The following is a 19,561-nucleotide window of genomic DNA, read 5'->3' on the forward strand; positions in this document are numbered from 1 at the left end:
TATATTAATATATCAATATAAGTCAACTTCGCACAATAATTCTCTGTTCTTGAAAATTCTCTCTCTCGGTAAAAAACACACTAATGCCCAAAAAATAGACGTATTTGCTATAACTCTATCAAATTTCAAGAATAAAATATTCTCAAAAGTTTTGAATAATAATTGAGTTTCTAGTATTTTAATTTGTTTTTATTTAATATTATATTTTTTTATTTGTAAATTGTTGTAAAGTATGTGTAAAAGCCCTTTAGGCGTTAACAAATAATGATATTAAAAAAAAATATATACTTGTTATATTTTTCCTAGAGATAATTAAATTTTACTTTGTGGTTAAAATTAAAGATAATCGTTAACTTCCTTTCGTAATACGGGACCCGGTTTTATTTTACTCACAGAACTTTATTTTTCACCCGCCTAAATACGGAATATATCATAATTCATATTATTTTGTAGAATTACTTTAATTGAATGATATACACGTAAACACTTATAATCTGGCGCTTTGCTTGGAAAATAAGTTTTTTGGGGCATGGCTAACACAACCGCTTTAATTACTTATTTCACAGAAGTGCTCACGTTTTTACGACCAAAAGAGCGCGTTGTATCTTGTTCGGGATGTGTTCACTCAGTTTATCGCATTTTAGATTGACCTCACTAAACTCCTATCAAACTTCGCGCATCTCAAAGTTTCACGATTTTCGCGCACCTCAATTAAACAAGTTATGAATGCGGGCCGGGATCGCCGGCTCGGCAATCCCATTGTTATTCATTTGTTTAGCGCAGAAAACGACGAAGAATGGAACTGTGCAGTTTGCACACAGCCGGTGGATTATAGCGCGGTTCATAATTTCTGATTCAGCCGCAAAGATTCCGCATAAAGTTCATTTTTATGACGAAGTTTAAGTTACTTGAAATTGTTCTGGCTGCTTTTGTGTAGTGAAATTTAAGCGTTCATTAGATAAATTAAATTATTTTGAGTGCTTTAGAACAATGCAGAGTCAGTTTTTTTTCTTCTTTTAATCAATTCGTTATAAAAAAGGCTACAACGCAAATGATGATTAGCTTGACTTTTAAGGAGGTTTACATGATAAGAACATTTTGACGCCTTACTAAATCTCCTAAGATTAACCTAGAGAATATTAGGCATAAGCTCGTTCGATTTCAAAACCAATATTGGAGTCTGGTAACGGACGCAGTAGCCTTCTATAAATAACATTTTAAGCGAGCGAGGGTGAACCTTGCATGGACATGTGAGGCTCTTAACTCAAGTTGCCACTTGTTGACACCTGTCGGCTCCCGCCGTCACGGAGGATCGTCGAAGACGATCTTTCGGCTTTATTTGCAGAACTAAGAGACTCGGGATGGACGTGGGAGGTGGCGAGAGTGCTGGTTGGCGATAGAGTCTCTTGGAGGCGTCTGGTGATGTCCACAAGCTCCCCTAAGGCGAGGATGTGGAAAAATAATGAGAAAGAATGTCCAAACATAATGCATGTTTACATTTGCTTTTTGATCAAGCAGTAATAAATTAATAACATTTTTTTTTAACTGCTTTGAAATTTGTATTTTTACGAAAAATATTTTCGGTTAAATATTTTATGTTAAGACATTTAGTAAGAGTAAAGAAAATAACGAAGCCTTCCCAAGAGTGCAATATTTTATAGTAAAATTATGTCGATGCGGATTTTGTTTCGGTTTGTAGGTTTGTTAACGTGCCCGGCGCACTGTTATTAGGTTCTACTTTTATTAAACATATCTGTACTTTGTGATTTTTTATATGTTTGTTTTTCACAAACTATGGACGTACCAACAAAAATGTTTATAAGGATAATTTATTGAATTTTGTTGGTCTTTTTTTTTGAAGTACAACGTTAATTTATTTATACCAATAAAATTTTCTCTTGAACATTCTTTTAATGTTTTTATATATCTACTTACAAGTTTACCAAAATTGTTTGCATGACAAAAACTTGTCAAAATATTGTGTGTTAAATTGATAATAACAGCATCTCTTACGCTGTTATTTTTTCAATATATCAAAATAAATACGCAGTATAGAGAAAGATATATAAAATAGTAAACATATATTTAAATTTCACATACTACATATATTATATAGCCATGAAAATGCTTCTATTTCAATGCAAATAAATATATTAAAACGTCAACTTGTGATAAATTTGTTTTATATATAAAAAAAAACTGAAAAACACGGATAACCATACATTTAAAAATAAAATTGACAAACCTTGACCCATCAAAAATAAGTGATCGTTTCGTGACGTATCCTGAATATTATATTACTTTAGGGATATTGCTGTAAGGTCAAGAAATTCTAAAATCAAACACTGTTATAGAGGCTATCAAGAAATTAAGCTTTTTATTTTTTCTTTTTAGTTTGGACTATCCTTATTAACATTCTTGGTGAACTTTTCCTGACGCGTCCTGAATATATTAAGAAAATTGCACACTCACCGAAATGGTTTCCTTTCCCGCTCCGTGAGACGCTGCCGGGTCGAGTCTCTTCCACCCTTCCAAGAACTCCTTCACATTCCTTCTAGTCGTGTCAACAATCCTGAATCCGGTGATATTGATGGCTCCAAACTCAATGATCTCGGATTCCCAACGATCATCCATTATCTGTAAGATGGAAAGAGTTCGATTGTAATTCAGAGTTACGACGCCATCGTAAAGTGGAATGCGAGCCGTCACGGGAACGTGGGTTATTTTGAGAAAGAAATTTCGCTAACGACAGATATTTAGCGGGTTATGTGTTTATTATACACGGCTCTTAAAATTTTTTATAAATTTTGAATGACAGCAAAAAATTGCTGAAAAATCATCGAGTGGTTTGTTTTTTATATAAACGAATCGGCAATTACTTCGTGACGCTGAGATACATTGAATTTATTTTATTAAAATACTCCGTAGGAATTTTCCTAAATAAGACTTCAAATTAATAGACATATAAAGTATCAGCCGTTCGAGACTTAAATGTCACTTTACCACAATTTAGTTCACATATTCTAACACAATTACTTACTACTTTTAGAAAATAGCTCACAAAATTGGAATATTTGGGTAAGATAATACTAAAAGTACAAATATTTATAAACATATACGTGTATAAAATACATGTCGTAATTAAGTTGTTTCTTTAAAAGAAATATTTTGCTTTAAAGAAACAACGTAACAGCCCAACTTCCGCTTATCAAAACATAAATATAAATTTCATATGCCATAGTAAATTAAAGGGTTAAATATACGCCCTTATTTCATTGTTAAATAAATAAATGTAAACCCCCTTTTCTTATGATCCAGAAACCATGAACGTGTTTTTCGTTTCACATTAAGCAAAAATAAATATTAAACCGTGCGAAAATTTAACAGAACGGTTTTTACTCTCTGCCTTAAGTTTTGTAATGTTTGTAATTATGTGTCTTTATAGATATGATAAGTTGTATTATGTGACGAGAAGATGGTAGACATACATATGTAATTGAACACTTTTATGATAAGGAAGATAGCTGTTTATTTCACATTAAAATGTTTTAGCATAAAACAACAGAGATGAAGAACATTTTAGAGAAGGTTATGTAGAATTCTAGGCATCTACAATGCTTATGACTTGTCATTGGCTGGTTTAAGTGGCCACTTTACACACTGTGTAACATTCACAATTTTGCCCGAATTTGAACATCTATATTCCTTTTAAAAAAAAATTCATCTATGTTGTCATATGTTAATATTAACAGCTCCCCAGGGAGTTGAATCCAGTATTTGTCTACAAAAATTAAGACAAACTCAAATTATGGTAAATAATATGTTTGTTATATTCCGTCTGTTATTTACAATTTTGTGTAAATTACAAGTTTTGTTGTAGAAAAACTATGAATGAAAAATCCATAATATTTCGTACTTGTCCCGGAGGATGAGAATACAGTTCAACGTGAGAAATAGAACCAGAATCCTAGACTTATGTTTTTGAATCGATAACTTCTTTCAGGCAAATGTCTTATACTGCAGTGGTTGGCGCGTTTGCCTACTATTCTTGAGGTACTGGGTTTGTTTTATGAAGCGGCTTGCTCACAATGCAATGCACCGCACACTGCGTATGACGACTTAAGTCTAAAGAGAGAAAAATTGGTAGTTGCCGCTAGTTAAACAAGGTAATCCAGAAGTACACAATATGTAATTTATTGAATTATAGAACTGAAAAAGAGGGTTGATATAAAATGTTTTATTATGAGGTGGCTATATTTCACTGCCCATAAACTGGCCTTATCTTATCTTTTCGTTTGCTGGAGATTATCGAGATACGCTGCATTTGTTTTACCAATGCAGTGTCCTATGCACCATAGGGTGCGGATTAGGGTCTGGTGATGACAAATAAGTACGGTAAATCTAAACAGAAAAACAAAAACAAACACTGCTTGCCGTTTCTCGTAGGGTGAGGCAGAGAGGAATGAACTTAGCGATATAATCGCTTCTACTACATTCAAACATTTCCACATGCACACGCACAGATTATTCTGACTTTTGACTTATCCACCTAAATAACGACAAATAAATCAGTCCATAAACAAATCATCATCATCATTCCATGTCCGCTCCCTAGTTGGAGCATATAGTCTACACGAAGATCCTTCAGGCATATCTGTCAGCTGCCAGCTTCTATGCATTCTCCCAAGTCACGTTGCATGAACAAACAGTTAGCAGTGGAACCTTGTAAAGTAAGCAAGCGCGGTTAAGGCTCTCCATAGCCAAGACAACCGTATCGCCTCCGCTTGATGACAGTTATCACCGGAGTTTGCTGCGTCCGTTCTTTTATCACTTAATTCCTTACAAAGTCAAACTACTGCACACCCAAGATTCTTCTCAAACATCTATTATCGGAACTCTGAATCATGAACAATACTGATGATTAAATTGTTTTTAATTGAATATACAAACGTAAACCAATAATTATCTCATGTGGCATATAGACGAAGGGTAAAAACCTGGGTTTGCAATTACGCGCTACCCATTTGATCTGATGAATACTGAAGAGAAATCAGATCAAGACCAGAAGAGGGTTATAAGGGTTGTTTCCTTTCACCTCGACACGCAAAAAGAAAAAGCATCAGAATGGCCGGATAATTAGATAATTATTTTTAAACGCTCTTTCTGCGGGGTTTTGTCTCCATTGAAAAAAAGCCAGTAACTCGCGAAACGTCTTTTAATATCTCGTCTATTGGAATCTTTGAATTTTTGGGTATACTCGTAGACTCGTATCTATGTCATTAAGACGAAAATATTTATTTAAAAAAAAAAAGTTTATGTACGTAGGTGAAGTAATTCTCAGTCATATGAATCTCTCCCGCAGCTATATTTGTTGTTCAGCCCTTTAACTTTAAAAAATCAACAGACAAAAGTCCTGTGTAAAAAATATTGAATTGTTGTTTAATTCTGGCTTTATTTGGGTAAAATTTATAATATCCATATGTGACTGTTAGGGTGGATTGTTTTGAATAGCTAACCGATTAGACAAAACATGTGGGGGAAGGTAAACATTTTAAATTATCTGATGTCTTGCCGGTAAAACAATTTTGTGACTTCAAATTATCTGTAGATCACATTGTTAATCCAGAATATTAAAAAAATCTTTACTCACTCACAAAACTAGATTAAAAACTAAGGGTTCCATGTCGTTCCACGAATTTCAAATTACTTTGGAGAACAAACATAATAACGCTTTATTCCAAGGTTTTTCAATATTCTCCTGAAAATCATTATTAATATTAAAGATCTTCAAATAAAAAACAGAACGAAAAACCCTTTACGTAGCTTTTAGAAAATATAAATTATTAAATATATTTTATATATTGTATGCACTATACACTGTGTATCTGTAATCAACTGATGTATAATAATGTTTTTAATAAATAAATAAAAACGAAATGTTTTTATGTGTGTAAAACATACATGTTTTTAAAAAAATACGTCTCATCGAAGAGTCTCTAGACTTAGTGAGTAGCGGAATTTCTAACATGTGACCAAATAAAACTAAAGATTTCTTGTTTATTGCAGCGCTGAAAGTATACACAAAGTGACCATTCATAATGACGAATGGTACACAGTGTGTAAAGTGGCTCCTAAAACCAGCTAATTTTAATTCATTAGCCTTGTAATAACATAGACCTACATATTATCTTTTATAAAATGTTCTCTATCTCTGTTACATGTTGATTTAAAATATTGCATCTCGATGCTTAAATGAAATTAATCAAAGTTATCGCCTATTACGACTTTCTAAAATATTCGATTTTTTATTTTTTTTATTATTATTCATAAACATACATATATATTTATATATATATAAAACATACATATATATATAAATATATATATATATATATAAAACAACAAAATAATAAAAACGTATCCTAAACTCTATGAAGCCAGAAGCCCTGTGTTGAGTTGGGATACAACATAATGGAAAGTGGAAGCATGTACAATATTCAATATATTAATAGCAAAATATATATAAATATAAATATATATATTAAATAAACATATACACATTTCAATAAACTGAAAAATACGCTAAGTTGTAAAAAAAATCCATGCAATATCTCGCAGTAGTCTCCTGCAATGGTCTCTTCTCTTAGACCAAATTCAAACTTGTTCGCCCTTTCTAAAAATATGGAAGTTTTAACTCTTAAAATACTGGTAAATAATTCCTTTGCGCGCGGTGATGTAACACCGTGTTACCACAAATAAAATAAGGAATATTCTAAAACTCAGACATTTGAAAAAAACGTGGAGATATATTGTTTATTAACCACTATTCCAACATTTAAAAAAAAATGGCCCAATTACAGCAGAATAAATTAAAAATTATAAATACGCCGGTCATCTTACGTGCGTACGTCCCCTACTACTGTCAATAACCAAGTGAATTTCTTCAACAGAATCACAGGCCACAGAACAGGCGGCCTCCGTGGTGTAGTGGTCAAGACGCTTGACTCACGCACGGAAGTTTCCGGGTTCGATTCCCGGTGAGAACAGAAAAAATTAAAAATGTGATTTTTCTCAAGCCTGGGTGCTCTGTGATGTAATTCACCACTGTAATTAGGCCTCCTGGCCTGTTGTGGTGCAAAAAAAAATGTAAAATAAAAAACATCTTTTTTGTGTTATGAGTTCTATCGTAGTACTCTCTCTAATACAGATTTTTTTATGTATTGGCGTCACATTCATTTTTCGCGTAGTAAGAAAAAAAAAGTATTATATTCCAACATAGTAAAACAAAATTTACTTTCCAAATCCAGTGTAAAAATGTCCATTCAATGATTCAAAAAATTCAACTTTTTATTTAAAAAAATAAAAGAGATAAATCATGTTTTGTACCGTATGTATACTGGTGTGACCTCACCGCCACAAAAGAGTTAACAATGGCAAAAATGCTGACTGGTGCACTGTAGTACTTCCTGCCTCGTCATATTATCTCTTCACCAGAGTGACAAACCTCGAGGAGTAGTGAATCATACGTGAGTCGGCGATCTTGCTAGGTCTCTTGACCAATGAAATCATGCCGTCCGACTCTCTGATTGGAAATTCCGGGCGAGCAAGCGTACTGGTCACGACGCTCGTGTTTTATAAAACGACAAAATTAAATGTCATAAGTATCGAAAAAAAACAATTTTGAAAAGAAACAAGCAACATGTTTCGTTGCAACACAGTGCATAAAATGATCACTTAATCCAGCTAGCAACATGTCATAAGCCCGTAAATGTAAATGAATTTCAGCTGTATTATTGTTGAGCCATTTCTATTTTTACAAAGTTAAGTTAAAACTGAAATTTATTCAGTTTAATCACTGGAAGTTATTTATTTCATCTAGAATTATACGTTTTTATTTATTTTACAAAAGCATTTATTGTAATAATGTTTGAATATGTCCAAACGCTTGCAGACTGGCTGGTTTTCCTCCCTAAGGAGATATTCATATTTAAATTTTTTCAACAGTGAGGGAAAACATTTTTGAGAAGGGGATATGGAACTTAAGGCATTTACAGGGCTTATGACCTGTCGTTGGGCTTCACTTCACAAAAGTCAACAGATGGAAGAGTTGAGGAAATGTGGATGTTCTAAAATGGGCCGAATGGTAAATGTTACACAGTGCGTAAAGTGGCCACTTCAACCAGCCAATGACAGGTCATAAGCCCTTTAAATGCCTTAAGTTCCATATCCCCTTCTCAAAAATGTTTTCCCTCTCTGCTGAAATAAGTTTAATCATTTATTGTAATGAGATTTCAATAAGACGCTGGTCGATGAAATTTTCTTATGAGAAAATGGAAATTATTTTCCCATTTTACTATTCAGAAATTTTTCAGAATTCAGAAAAACGTATTTGACAGACAACTTTGAACAGGAAAAATTGCATTCTTCGTTAATACTTTGCACCCTTGCATAGATCGGACATTTGAAACGTCAATTATAACAGTTGAGATAGTTGAATAATTACATTTCAAACTGACGGTTATTTTTTATCTTTGTGAACATTTGATAATGGCGGAATTAATATTTTAGTGGCTTCTGTGAAAGGCATCAATAGAGTTGTAAAATTTTAATTTAATTCCTTTGTAATAATGGATTTTTGTAACAGGATTATACAAGCAAATAAACCGCAGAGTAATAATGCGCTGCCCGCTTACAGATATATCATTTTGCTCTGTTGCATTGAACAAATGCGTTGCAATTTTTTGGTTTGATTTAACAAAATACGCATGACGGACCCTTTTTTCGCTGTGCTTGGCTTTGCTCATAAATGACGCGAAAAATATAACAATGAACGAAGAATTGTAGAAATGAAAATTAGAATCATTATCATCATTATTCCGTTTCTGCACCGAATGGCGCATAGAGCATTGCATTGGTGCGCCAATCTGTATCTTGATATATCTTGATCTTACCCTTTAGGTGCCAATCGAGAGAACTATGAAATATTGTAATGTAAAAACGCCATTTGAAATAAATATTTCATGTCAACCACGTCGAAAATCAAAGCCGAGACTTTTTGCACAACATTTCGAGCCAAAATCGGATTAACCTTGCAAAAAAAAATTATATTACCTACCTTTTAAAAAATAAATACAAAGGTATATTGAAAATAAATTTCAAAGAATTGAAAAAAATTTTTTTTTTAAAAGAAATATTTTCGTTCTTATGACTAACCCAAATGTTTAATTTTGAGGGCCATTCTCAACGAGTTGTAAATAACCCACTATTAGAAAATGGGAATCAAGTTGGAGTAGAGTAGGATTTGAACTACGGACCTTTGGTCCGTGAGTCCGAGACACTAGCCACAAGACTACAACCCGATTCATACTGATTTGTCAATTCTCGGCAGAACATACTGCCCACTGTTTTGCTGCAAACTGTAGCTAACTTCGAAATTGATAATCCTTAATTATTTTTTTGCGTGAATTGGCTCTACTCGTATAAACGTTAGCGTTTTATTACTCTGAGAAATAAACTGTTTTTGCTATTATTAGAGTAATGACAATTTAGTCATCAGGAAAAATGACAATATCTGCATAAGCATTTACAATTTCCAAACTCACTGTAAAAGGGACAATTAGATGATTAAAACGGACGACTTTTGCTCAGAGACACCTCTCCTATATTGCACCGAGAGTGTTTAATATTTTGAAAGAGCGTGTAAAGCTCTCAAAGACAATATTTAATTTTCAAAAAAGGGTTTCAGGACTGAATTTTCCTTTGGGGGAGGGATTTGAGAGAGAAACTCCTTGATGGTTTTGAGTTGATTTTATTTCAATTTTGTTTTTGCATGTATTTTGAAATACTGATTCAACTTTATAAATCATTATTTCACATACACCCTGCCAGGAATAGAACTTAGAACCTCATAAGCAAACACGCTAATTACACCACAACACGACGGACCGGACCTATCTCGGATCGATTTCAAATAAGTCGAAAACACTCTTTCAGGGTTCTGGTTACATTTCACACAAAAACCTGTATTCTCTATTCGACTGGACACTGATATAATAAAAAACAATAAAAAATAAAAAAAGCATATTAGTGTTACCAACTAAAGCATGTGACCTATCAGCACGTTGATTTTATTTTTTTGTGCAACGACAATGGTGACGGTGCATAGTGGGATTTGTATGTTAGTACAATAAGAGTCCTGACAAAACCGGTAGGCATAAGTGGTTATGCACGGTTATTAACTTAACAAATAATAGATCAAAATAAAGTTGTAATTAATGTCATTATTTATTAAAGTGCTTCATGCATAATTACGCATTATTAGAACGAGAGATTCCCCACAAAAGGAATTGATTAGATCTAATTTTCTCAGATCTTACTTAATAGGAACAAATAACAATTTATTAGTAAAACAGAGTGAATCTAATTGTCTACCGGAACACGAATATTTTGTTGCTCGGCCTATTTTCGTCCTCACCCTTTATAGGCTAATCCTCTATACTCTATATCACTCTGCTAGATTAGTCCTTTATAATTGTGATCCTTATCTAGCCATTCTAATAACTCTACTGAGATAATGGAGATTCCCTAGAGATACAAAACACAAACTGGGTCCTTCGTCATGTCAGCCGGTCTAAGGGAGAAATAACCTTCCTTATATACATACTTGATTAAGAATATCTTACTAAAATCGATGTAAGGGGAATGATGGCTAATGATCTTTGCGCCGAAGCTGCCGCATAATTTTACAAAGTACTTCGATTGTTTTCGATAAACATTCTCATCATCATCATCAAACCCTTATCCGCACCCAATGGTGCACAGGGCACAATATCATTTAACATTCAATGTAAAACCACGTTATTTTTATATTTGTTTTTAATATTTTTATTGATTATTTGAAAAAAAAACTGATTTGGTTATATAGGAAATAATAAAAGATCTAGTCATAGAATTTAAAAAAGTTCAGAAGGAGCGTTGAATCATATTGGAATACATCGGACTGTGTCCAATAATTCCCCCACTATGCCTCACTTTCACCACGCGCATTCGTGAAGTCGCCGGGTAATGTTGCTTTTTATTTCTTTTTTTTAAAGAAATATTTGCGTTATAATAATTTACGCAAATATTTAATTTTGAGGGCCATTTTCAACGAGTTGTAAAAAACTCACTATTAGAAAATGGGAATCAAGTAGGTAGAGTGGGATTCAAACCACGGACCTTTGATCCGTGAGTCCGAGACACTAGCCACGTCAATAGTCATAACACAAATATAAGGTTAAAAAAAGCAATCTGTTAATTTGCACGCGGAAACATTGATTGACACAACAGAGTAAATAAGTAAAGGGTCATTTAATAAGAGTAATTGAAGAAATGAACTTTGAACTTATAATATAAAACAAATTTTATTTGACATAAAACGGATATTTTTATACCATGTTAAATAACATTTGATGTTTTAAAGGTAATGTCGTTCAAATGTCCCCCACGGCGTTGTTTAATCCGAGGTCTAATTTTCACTTCTTTCATAAGACGAGCAAAGTAGGGTAAAAAAATACAACCCTGGCAACACTAACAAAATTTTCATTTTGTTTCTTCAACAATCTGACAGATGGAAAAATAATACAATTTTTCAGTAATGCATTTGCTACTTAAACATTCGTTTGTTAATTACACGTGATGCCATCCTGTTTCTTTAAGATCCTAGCAGTATTTCTACACTTTAAAGGACACAACACGGAATAGTTGAATTCAAATCAGGAGTTGCGTACTAAGCGACGTCTACAAAAAAAAACTAATGGGTCGAAACGTAAACCTACTCATTTATGAGTAGTTAAGTCGCCTTCTGTTTGAAACTATTCTTAATTCTATGGGTCTAGTCATGTTTATTTCATCTGGTAAATGTAGTCTCCATGTATTTTTTCAGGTTGATTTTAAATTTTTCTTGACCTTACCGGGAGTTGAATTCGGAGCCTCGAGAATAGGAGGAGAACACACCAACCGCTACTTTTCGAGGCAGACTTCTATTCATTCAATTTTCCTATCCAGGATTTTTACTTAAAGCATCCATCAAGTCGAAAACACTCTTCCAGGATTCCGGTTCGATTTTACCGCAGGACTGTACGTAACATTCATCTGGATAAGGACAATAATAACAATAATAACAAAATAACAAAACTTATTTACGACAATAATTACAAAACTTATTTACGACCAATCTTTGATTCGCAAAATTTAAAGGTTGTATTTATGTTATTTAATACGCAAAACTATCTTTAATTAAAACATGAATTTGGAGTATGCTTAAAAGTTAAATAAATATATTTTTGAAATTAAACAACCTGGAATTTATTTGCATAACCCTTTTCTGCCCGACGGAACTTTAATTTCATTAATTTTTTTGCACCAGAACAGGCCAAAAGATCCAACTACAATGGTAAATTACAGTACAGATCACCTAAGCTTGAGAATAAAGAAATTAAAAAAAAAAATTTTTCACTGGGAATCAATCCCGGATCGTTTCGCACGTAACTAAAGCATCTTAATCGCTATACCACGGAGTTCGCTATTTGTACTAGTAAGTCATGCTAAGTTAACTAGCGTATATCATATACTTGTGGTAATTTTTTATCATTTTTTGCCTGATGGGACTTCTAGGTTCAGTGATATACCAATCGGCAAAACACATTAAAAAAATGGGGGCATTTATGACATTTTAAACGTTTGATTTTTTATGTCCTCAACAGAAATAAGTTTTTTGACAATTTTATACTGGGTGAGTGCTTCAAAGTTATTTAATTTGTTGTTTACTGCTACGATGCATTTACAAAAATACTTATCACCAAATTTTATATTTGTATTTATATGCGTTGGAGATGCCTCAAGCCATCGTCAAAAGAGTGATGTCCGATAAAATTCAGCCTTGAAATCGTAAGTCGTTACCCACAACATCATATCAGTGATAATGATGAACAATGATTGTATCCAGAGAAGAAAGATAAATAATTTGTCTGTTCGTAGTAATGTTCGTCTAGGAAAAAGAAGAGTACGTTGGCCTGTATTGGGGAAGAAAAAGGGTCGATGTGAAATGTGTAACTAAATAAAAAAGGCAAGGTCTTACTTATCGTGCTCACATTGTTAAGTGTATTTGTACTGCGATGATATGAATAATATTGTTTTTATGAATATCATATTATCTTATTTTCATGTTTTATTTTAAACAATCGACTGTAATACTTCATCAATAAGATAGTGTTAAAAAAGATAGAATAAGGCTGCCATTTAAAAAAAAAACAGAATCCCAAATTCGTTTTATTTGTAAAGGTTTAAAATTGTATGAAGAGAAACCTAAATGTATGAAAAATTAAAAACGAGTTTTAGTGAATTTTAATAGTAATGTTATCTGAATTTGTTGCAGCAGAGAGGAAAAATATTTTTGAAGAGGGAATATGAAAGGTTGGCCAATTTAAGTGGCTACTTAAAACACGATGTAACATTTACCATTCAGACTATGTTTGAACATCCACATTTACTCAACTCTTCCACCTGTTGACTTTTGTGAAGTAAAAGGTCACAAGCCTTGTAAATCTAAATAAATATTAATAAATTAAACGAATTTGGCGGCCTCCGTGATGTAATGGTCAAGACGCTTGACTCACTCATGGAAGGTTCCGGGTTCGATTCCCGGTGAGAACACAAAAATTCAAAGTGATTTTTCTCAAGCCTGGGTTGTTTTGTGATGTAATTCAACACTGTAATTGAGCTTCCTGACCTGTTGTGGTGCAAAAAAAAAATATTTAATCAAATTAAATCGAATCTCTTGACTTCTATAAGCCCTTCTCAAAAATATTTTCGCTCCCTGTTGTAACAAATTTAGATCTAAATAACTATAGGGAGAAAATCCAGCTTGTCTTAAAACATTTGGACATACTCAAAATATTGTTGAGTAATGTTATGTTTACTGTAAGATAACTTTAATACTCGTAGATATGTAATTAAAGTAAGTATAAATATTAGTTTGAATACTAATTGTAATGTAAACTAACTTTAAAAACAAAATGTTTAATGTTAATTTTTTATAAATAGTTCTTGTCTGATGGGACCCAAAAACTCCATTGTTAAAAAACTAGAATTAAAAATAAACAAAATTTTATGAAAAAATATTTTGTCTCATTCAACTCCCAACGAAGCATAAATAACAAAAAAGACATTTCAAACTACGTTTTTTGAAACTTTGGGCAGGAAAGGGTTAAGTGAAACTCAAGCCTCAGATTCTATATTGGTAAAACAAGTAGAAATTAAATCTTTTAAAAGTCAGTAAATAACAATGATATGATCTATGGTAAATAATTGTATTTATTGATTGATTTGGTATTTATTTTGTAGAACTCCCTATATAAACTTAAAATAGATTCGTTTGAAAATGCCCTAACAAGGCAAAACAATTGTCACGATTTTATTTTTTTTATTTGTAAAAATAAAATAAAGTGTTCAGTAGATTCAAATCAGTGTTTGATTTCTTAAATTATAAGTTGAAATTGTATTTATGTTATGTTTTAGCAGGATCAATGTTTTTTTTTGTAAATTTAGTGATATAAATTTAAATTTCTAGAATTCCACTCGTCCATGCGCTTTGTAGTTGCAAGACAATTAGTAATCTAGCTTCAATATGAAAATGTTATCTACTATCAAATACCTACATTTTGTAAATGGAGTCTTGAATTTCAAACGTCCATGCGCTCAGTAGCTGCAAGAATTGTTATAATCTTTATCTAATTGATAAAAATAAGCTTCTCTTATTTATTTTAATGTCGTTCAAGCATTTACCTTAATTGTCAAATTAAAACATTATCTTATCAAGATTTCTTATATTTTTTAAGAAATTAAAAAATGTTTTTATGCCACTAATAAGTAGTATATTTTTTTTTCCTCGACAGTATTAATATACCCCTATTATTTGAAAAAAAAATGTAAAAAAGTGATGTTTTTCTATTATCATAACTACACAAAACAGATTCCATTTCTTTCCGACTTTTCTGTCTTGGCGGTGCCCACAAACAAGAACAAATAAAAAAAAATCCTGTTGCCGAACGAGAAAATCTGTCCGAATGAAAAAAGAACAATCCAATGAAGTACATTACATGTACGTCATAGGATTAAGGAAAAGAGGGAAGGGAGTTCTTCGCTGATGGGAATTCGTTTGATGAATTGAATGACGGTGTGTTAAGTGATCTCTCGTATCAGCCAATAGCAGATCATAAGTCGAGTAAATGCTAAGACTTCAAAATTATTTGCACGAAATTGTTCTTCATCCATTGTTTAACTTATTCTTAACGGAGAAGGGTTCGATTAGACCCAGTAGTATTATAAATGATCAATTATGTGAAAGGTAATTTCATACATCATTTTCTTTTATTCAATCATGAGAATTTGTAAACAAAACTATTCCACGTATATTATCATGATTCAGAGCATATTGTCATGATAAAACAATATGACGAAACCCACGAGAAATGCCTACAAGACCACATTTAAAACTGGGTCTAATTTGACACAACACCGCCACGCACGTATTTGTTTTAGCAAAAGGACTTTAATAGTTAATACCGATGGCAGCTCTGTGAACTATTGTACGTACATTTTATGTTATAAACGTACATATGTTTTTGGGAGAATTAACCTGCATATATATTTGTTAAAAGATGGGAAACTATAAGTTTTTCATAAATTTGACTTATTACAGGGGTACCGTTCTGTTTGAAAAAGAACCACAGTTTTTGGTAGTTTTGAATCGTTGTCTACTCTCGAGTGTGGATAAGCCCGCCTCGTAGGGTAGTGGTCAACGCGTTTGTCCTCCATATTTGAGATCCTGGCTTCGACGCCTGAGAAGGTCAATGTGAAATATCGATTGATAGGTGGTTGTAGACTACACTGACTAGCACGTGAAGCGTAAAATTAATCACCTTACCTTCATGTAATGCATTATTAGTATTTGCTGCATTTGGTGTACATACGCAGCGCCCGATGGACAACCTAGTGCGGATAGGAACACGATTATTTTTCCTGAAAAACAACATTTGCGACATGCAATGCTTTTCTTATTTAATCCAAAGGAAAAGACTATGGAATGTCATCGTTTACTGGTAGAACCATATGATAAACTCGCTCTATTAGAACATGTGAGACATGGTTTTGAGAATATTGAAACGTGGTGATTTCAATGTAAAAGACAGCGCGCGCTCGGGTAGACCACAAAAGTGCGAAGACGAGCAAATGCAGGTGTTACTGGATGATGACCGAACTCAAACTCAACATCAATTGGCAAAAGCATTAAATGTGTCACAAGAAATAATCAGTCGATGTTTACGAGCAATAGAGAAGATCAATAAAGTCGGTAAATGGGTTTCATATGATTTGAATAAACGGTAAATGGAAATAAGCAATGTCACTTGTGAAATGCTGCTTCAACGCCACGAAAGAAAATCATTTCTGTACCGAATTGTGACGAGTGACGAAAAATTGGTTTATTTTGAAAACCCGAAGCCAAGAAAATCGTGGCTGTCACCTGGCAAAGCCAGTCCTTCAACACCAAGGCCAAATCACTTCGGCAAGAAGACCATCTTTTGTGTCTAGTAAAGAGCGGTATTGTATATTATGAACTATTTAAGCCTGGCCAAACCGTTTATGCACAACGCTATTACCAACAAATGATTTATTTAAATCATGCATTGATCAAAAGACGACCGAAATGGGCCAGAAGACATGGCAAAGTTATTTTATTGCACGATAATGCGCCGTCTCACACAGCAAAACCAGTCAAAGACACCTTGAAATCGCTTAGATGGGACATGTTTCCGCATCCACCGTACTCTAATAACCTAGCGCCATTTGACTACCACCTCTTCGCATAAGTGGGGCACCCGCTTGCAGAGCAGCACTTCAACAATTCTGAAGAAGTTGGAAAACGGCCCTACGAATGGTTTGCCGCAAAAAACAAACATTTTTTCTGGCATGGTATTCATTACTTACCTGAAATATGGGAGAAGTTTTCGTATGTAGAAGCTGATGGCCAATATTTTGAATAAACAAAAAATAAAATTTTCATTGAAAATAACGTGTTTTTTTTACCACAAAACCGGAAAAAACTTATGCATACACCTGGTATATTAACATTCTAATGCGCAGTATTTTTTGTGGTATTTTCTAATTTGACTGTTAAATATAAGAAAAATACAATTGCATCATAACTATTGCAGCGTTATTCTCAATATTTAACTCAATCGATTTGAAAGAATATTGAAGTTTGTGGTATATTTTGCTCAATAAAAACTCCTAGAAATAATTGAATGTTCTCTTAAAAAAATAAATTAGTTAGACTGCATTCCTAACTCAAAACAGACAAATTTAGGCTTAAGAAAGTGCACTTCTGGGGATGCAATATTTGCATCTGAAAACGTACAAAAAAAATCTCGAAGTGGTTTTTATAAAGCACGTATCTTTGTTCAATAACATAATAATATAAAATAAAACGAAAAAGAAATTTTAAATGAATTACGGATATGGCAATCGTATGAATTTTTCCTTTATAAACTTCTATTACCGTCCTAGAAAGTTAAGGTTTTTGTAACAAGACACTCGTTTATTATGTAGGTACGTAAAATCTATTAAAAAAAGTATTCGTATCTCACCAAGCCACTTAGAAGATAGTGGTATGTCCTTTTTCCCAGAGTGACATCCCTGACATGGCCAATGACCACCTCCTTCGCCATGTCCGCGGGACAGTCCAACACCACGTACTTATGTCCCCAGCGGTCTAGATCCTCGAGCGAGCGAAGAAAGACGATGGCATCCGTAGAGTTGACAATTCTCTTCACAGCGTCCACTTGAAACGAACCATTTCCAGGGCGTAGAGTTTGGTAGATCTGCTGGAGACGTAGTAACCCTATAACAAATCAAAACCGTACATGAATTTTATTTGTTTTTTAAATTGAGAAATAAACGGTTTTATGCTTGATCATAAAATATTTTCTTATTTCTTTCAGAGCCTCTTATTTGATAGTATAACAAGAAAATTAAAAGGAAGATGCTTTGTTCTACAAGGAATAAAAATAACATACGCGAAACATTATTATATGCGCGTATACGAGAAGGAAGCTTTTCAATAATTTACTATTACGGGAAGAAACAGAGTACCAAAAATTTGAGAGCGAATAAAAGAAAAGCTTTCTTTAAAATTATGATTAATATTACATAATGTGTAAAAAAATATCGGCCTCGTGGTGTAATGATCAGCGCGTTTGCCTACCATTCGAGAGGTTTCGGGTTCGATTACCGACATGGTTGATATGAAGTATTTATTCAAAGGGTGTTTTCATACTTAAATATTTCATAGTCCCTGGACTGGTACTTATAGCATAAGACTGATCATCTTACCTTCATGTAACAAAACTGATCACGATACGCTGCGATTGGTATACCAATGCAGTGCCTTATGCACCATTAGGTGCGGAAAAAAATGATGACGGTGATGTAAAATGTTAACTTAACTACTGTAAATTAATTTATTTATTAAGGAAATCATACAGTCTTTATTTAAATAGAAGGTAAAAAAGAACAATTAAAAAAAGTAAGACCAATTACAGATTTCACATTAATTTATTATGAATTCAGAAAGAGAGGGGAAAACATAATTAATATCTAAAAAAATAAATATTTGAAAATAAAAATATTAAATAAAAAGAACATAAACATTGACATAGACATTGTATAGCTCCAACTCTACTTTCCTCCCCTAATTAAAATTAAAATTAAAATTAAATTTAAAATTAAAATTAAAATTAAATTTAAAATTAAAATTAAAATTAAAATTAAAATTAAAATTAAAATTAAAATTAAAATTAAAATTAAAATTAAAATTAAAATTAAAATTAAAATTAAAATTAAAATTAAAATTAAAATTAAAATTATAATAAAAAATAAAAAATTAAAATTAAATGTCTAGACTTTTATATTCTACAGACCAATTAAAAAAAAACAAAAACTAAGGAATAACCCGCTAACCCTCAATATAATAAAAAACGTTTTTCACCGATACGAGTACAATTTCAGACAAGAGATATTTTTTATTTAAATCTCTTAAACACGGATTATTTTATTTTGATCCTCTTTAAAAAAAAAACAACCAAATCACCTAAGTTTCGATTTACCGAAAACGGGACAAAGAAACTTGGGTTTTGTTGATTTATGTTAGACATAATCAGTCGCACAGTATTGGGGAGGCATTTGCAAAAAAATGACAGAAAAACAATGTTCAAACACCCATTCATCGAAATTCCCAGCAATTTATATCCTTTTAAAGGTCAATCGTCAATCAGTTATTACAGAAATATTCTTTGTCCAAAGTTACTCAATTTTTAATTATAGAAATTTCAGTTTCACTTTATTGCGTGTTCAAAGCTTTGACCTAAAAATAATAAAGCGCCTTTATTTTCTGCAATTAAAATAGTACCATTATTCTGATTAAAATGTAATTTTAATTACTTTGCGGGCAGTACAATTATATTTC

General features: G+C 32.5%; 1 protein-coding gene across 1 annotated transcript; it reads right to left on the reverse strand.

The window, feature by feature from the left end:
- Positions 1-2,374: 2,374 nt before the first annotated feature.
- LOC148280883 (glutamate receptor 1-like) lies at positions 2,375-17,917 on the reverse strand. Its single transcript, XM_088227637.1, has 2 exons — positions 17,685-17,917; positions 2,375-2,637 (listed from the first exon to the last, which is right to left on the reverse strand). Exons 1-2 carry the CDS (start codon positions 17,763-17,765, stop codon positions 2,452-2,454), a joined length of 267 nt encoding a protein of 88 aa, XP_088083763.1. The 5' UTR covers positions 17,766-17,917; the 3' UTR covers positions 2,375-2,451.
- Positions 17,918-19,561: the final 1,644 nt, after the last annotated feature.

This window comes from Micrasema longulum, unplaced genomic scaffold (genome assembly GCF_059751315.1).
Source record: "Micrasema longulum isolate JH-2025_06_02 unplaced genomic scaffold, ASM5975131v1 h1tg000518l, whole genome shotgun sequence".
Lineage (NCBI taxonomy): Eukaryota > Metazoa > Arthropoda > Insecta > Trichoptera > Brachycentridae > Micrasema > Micrasema longulum.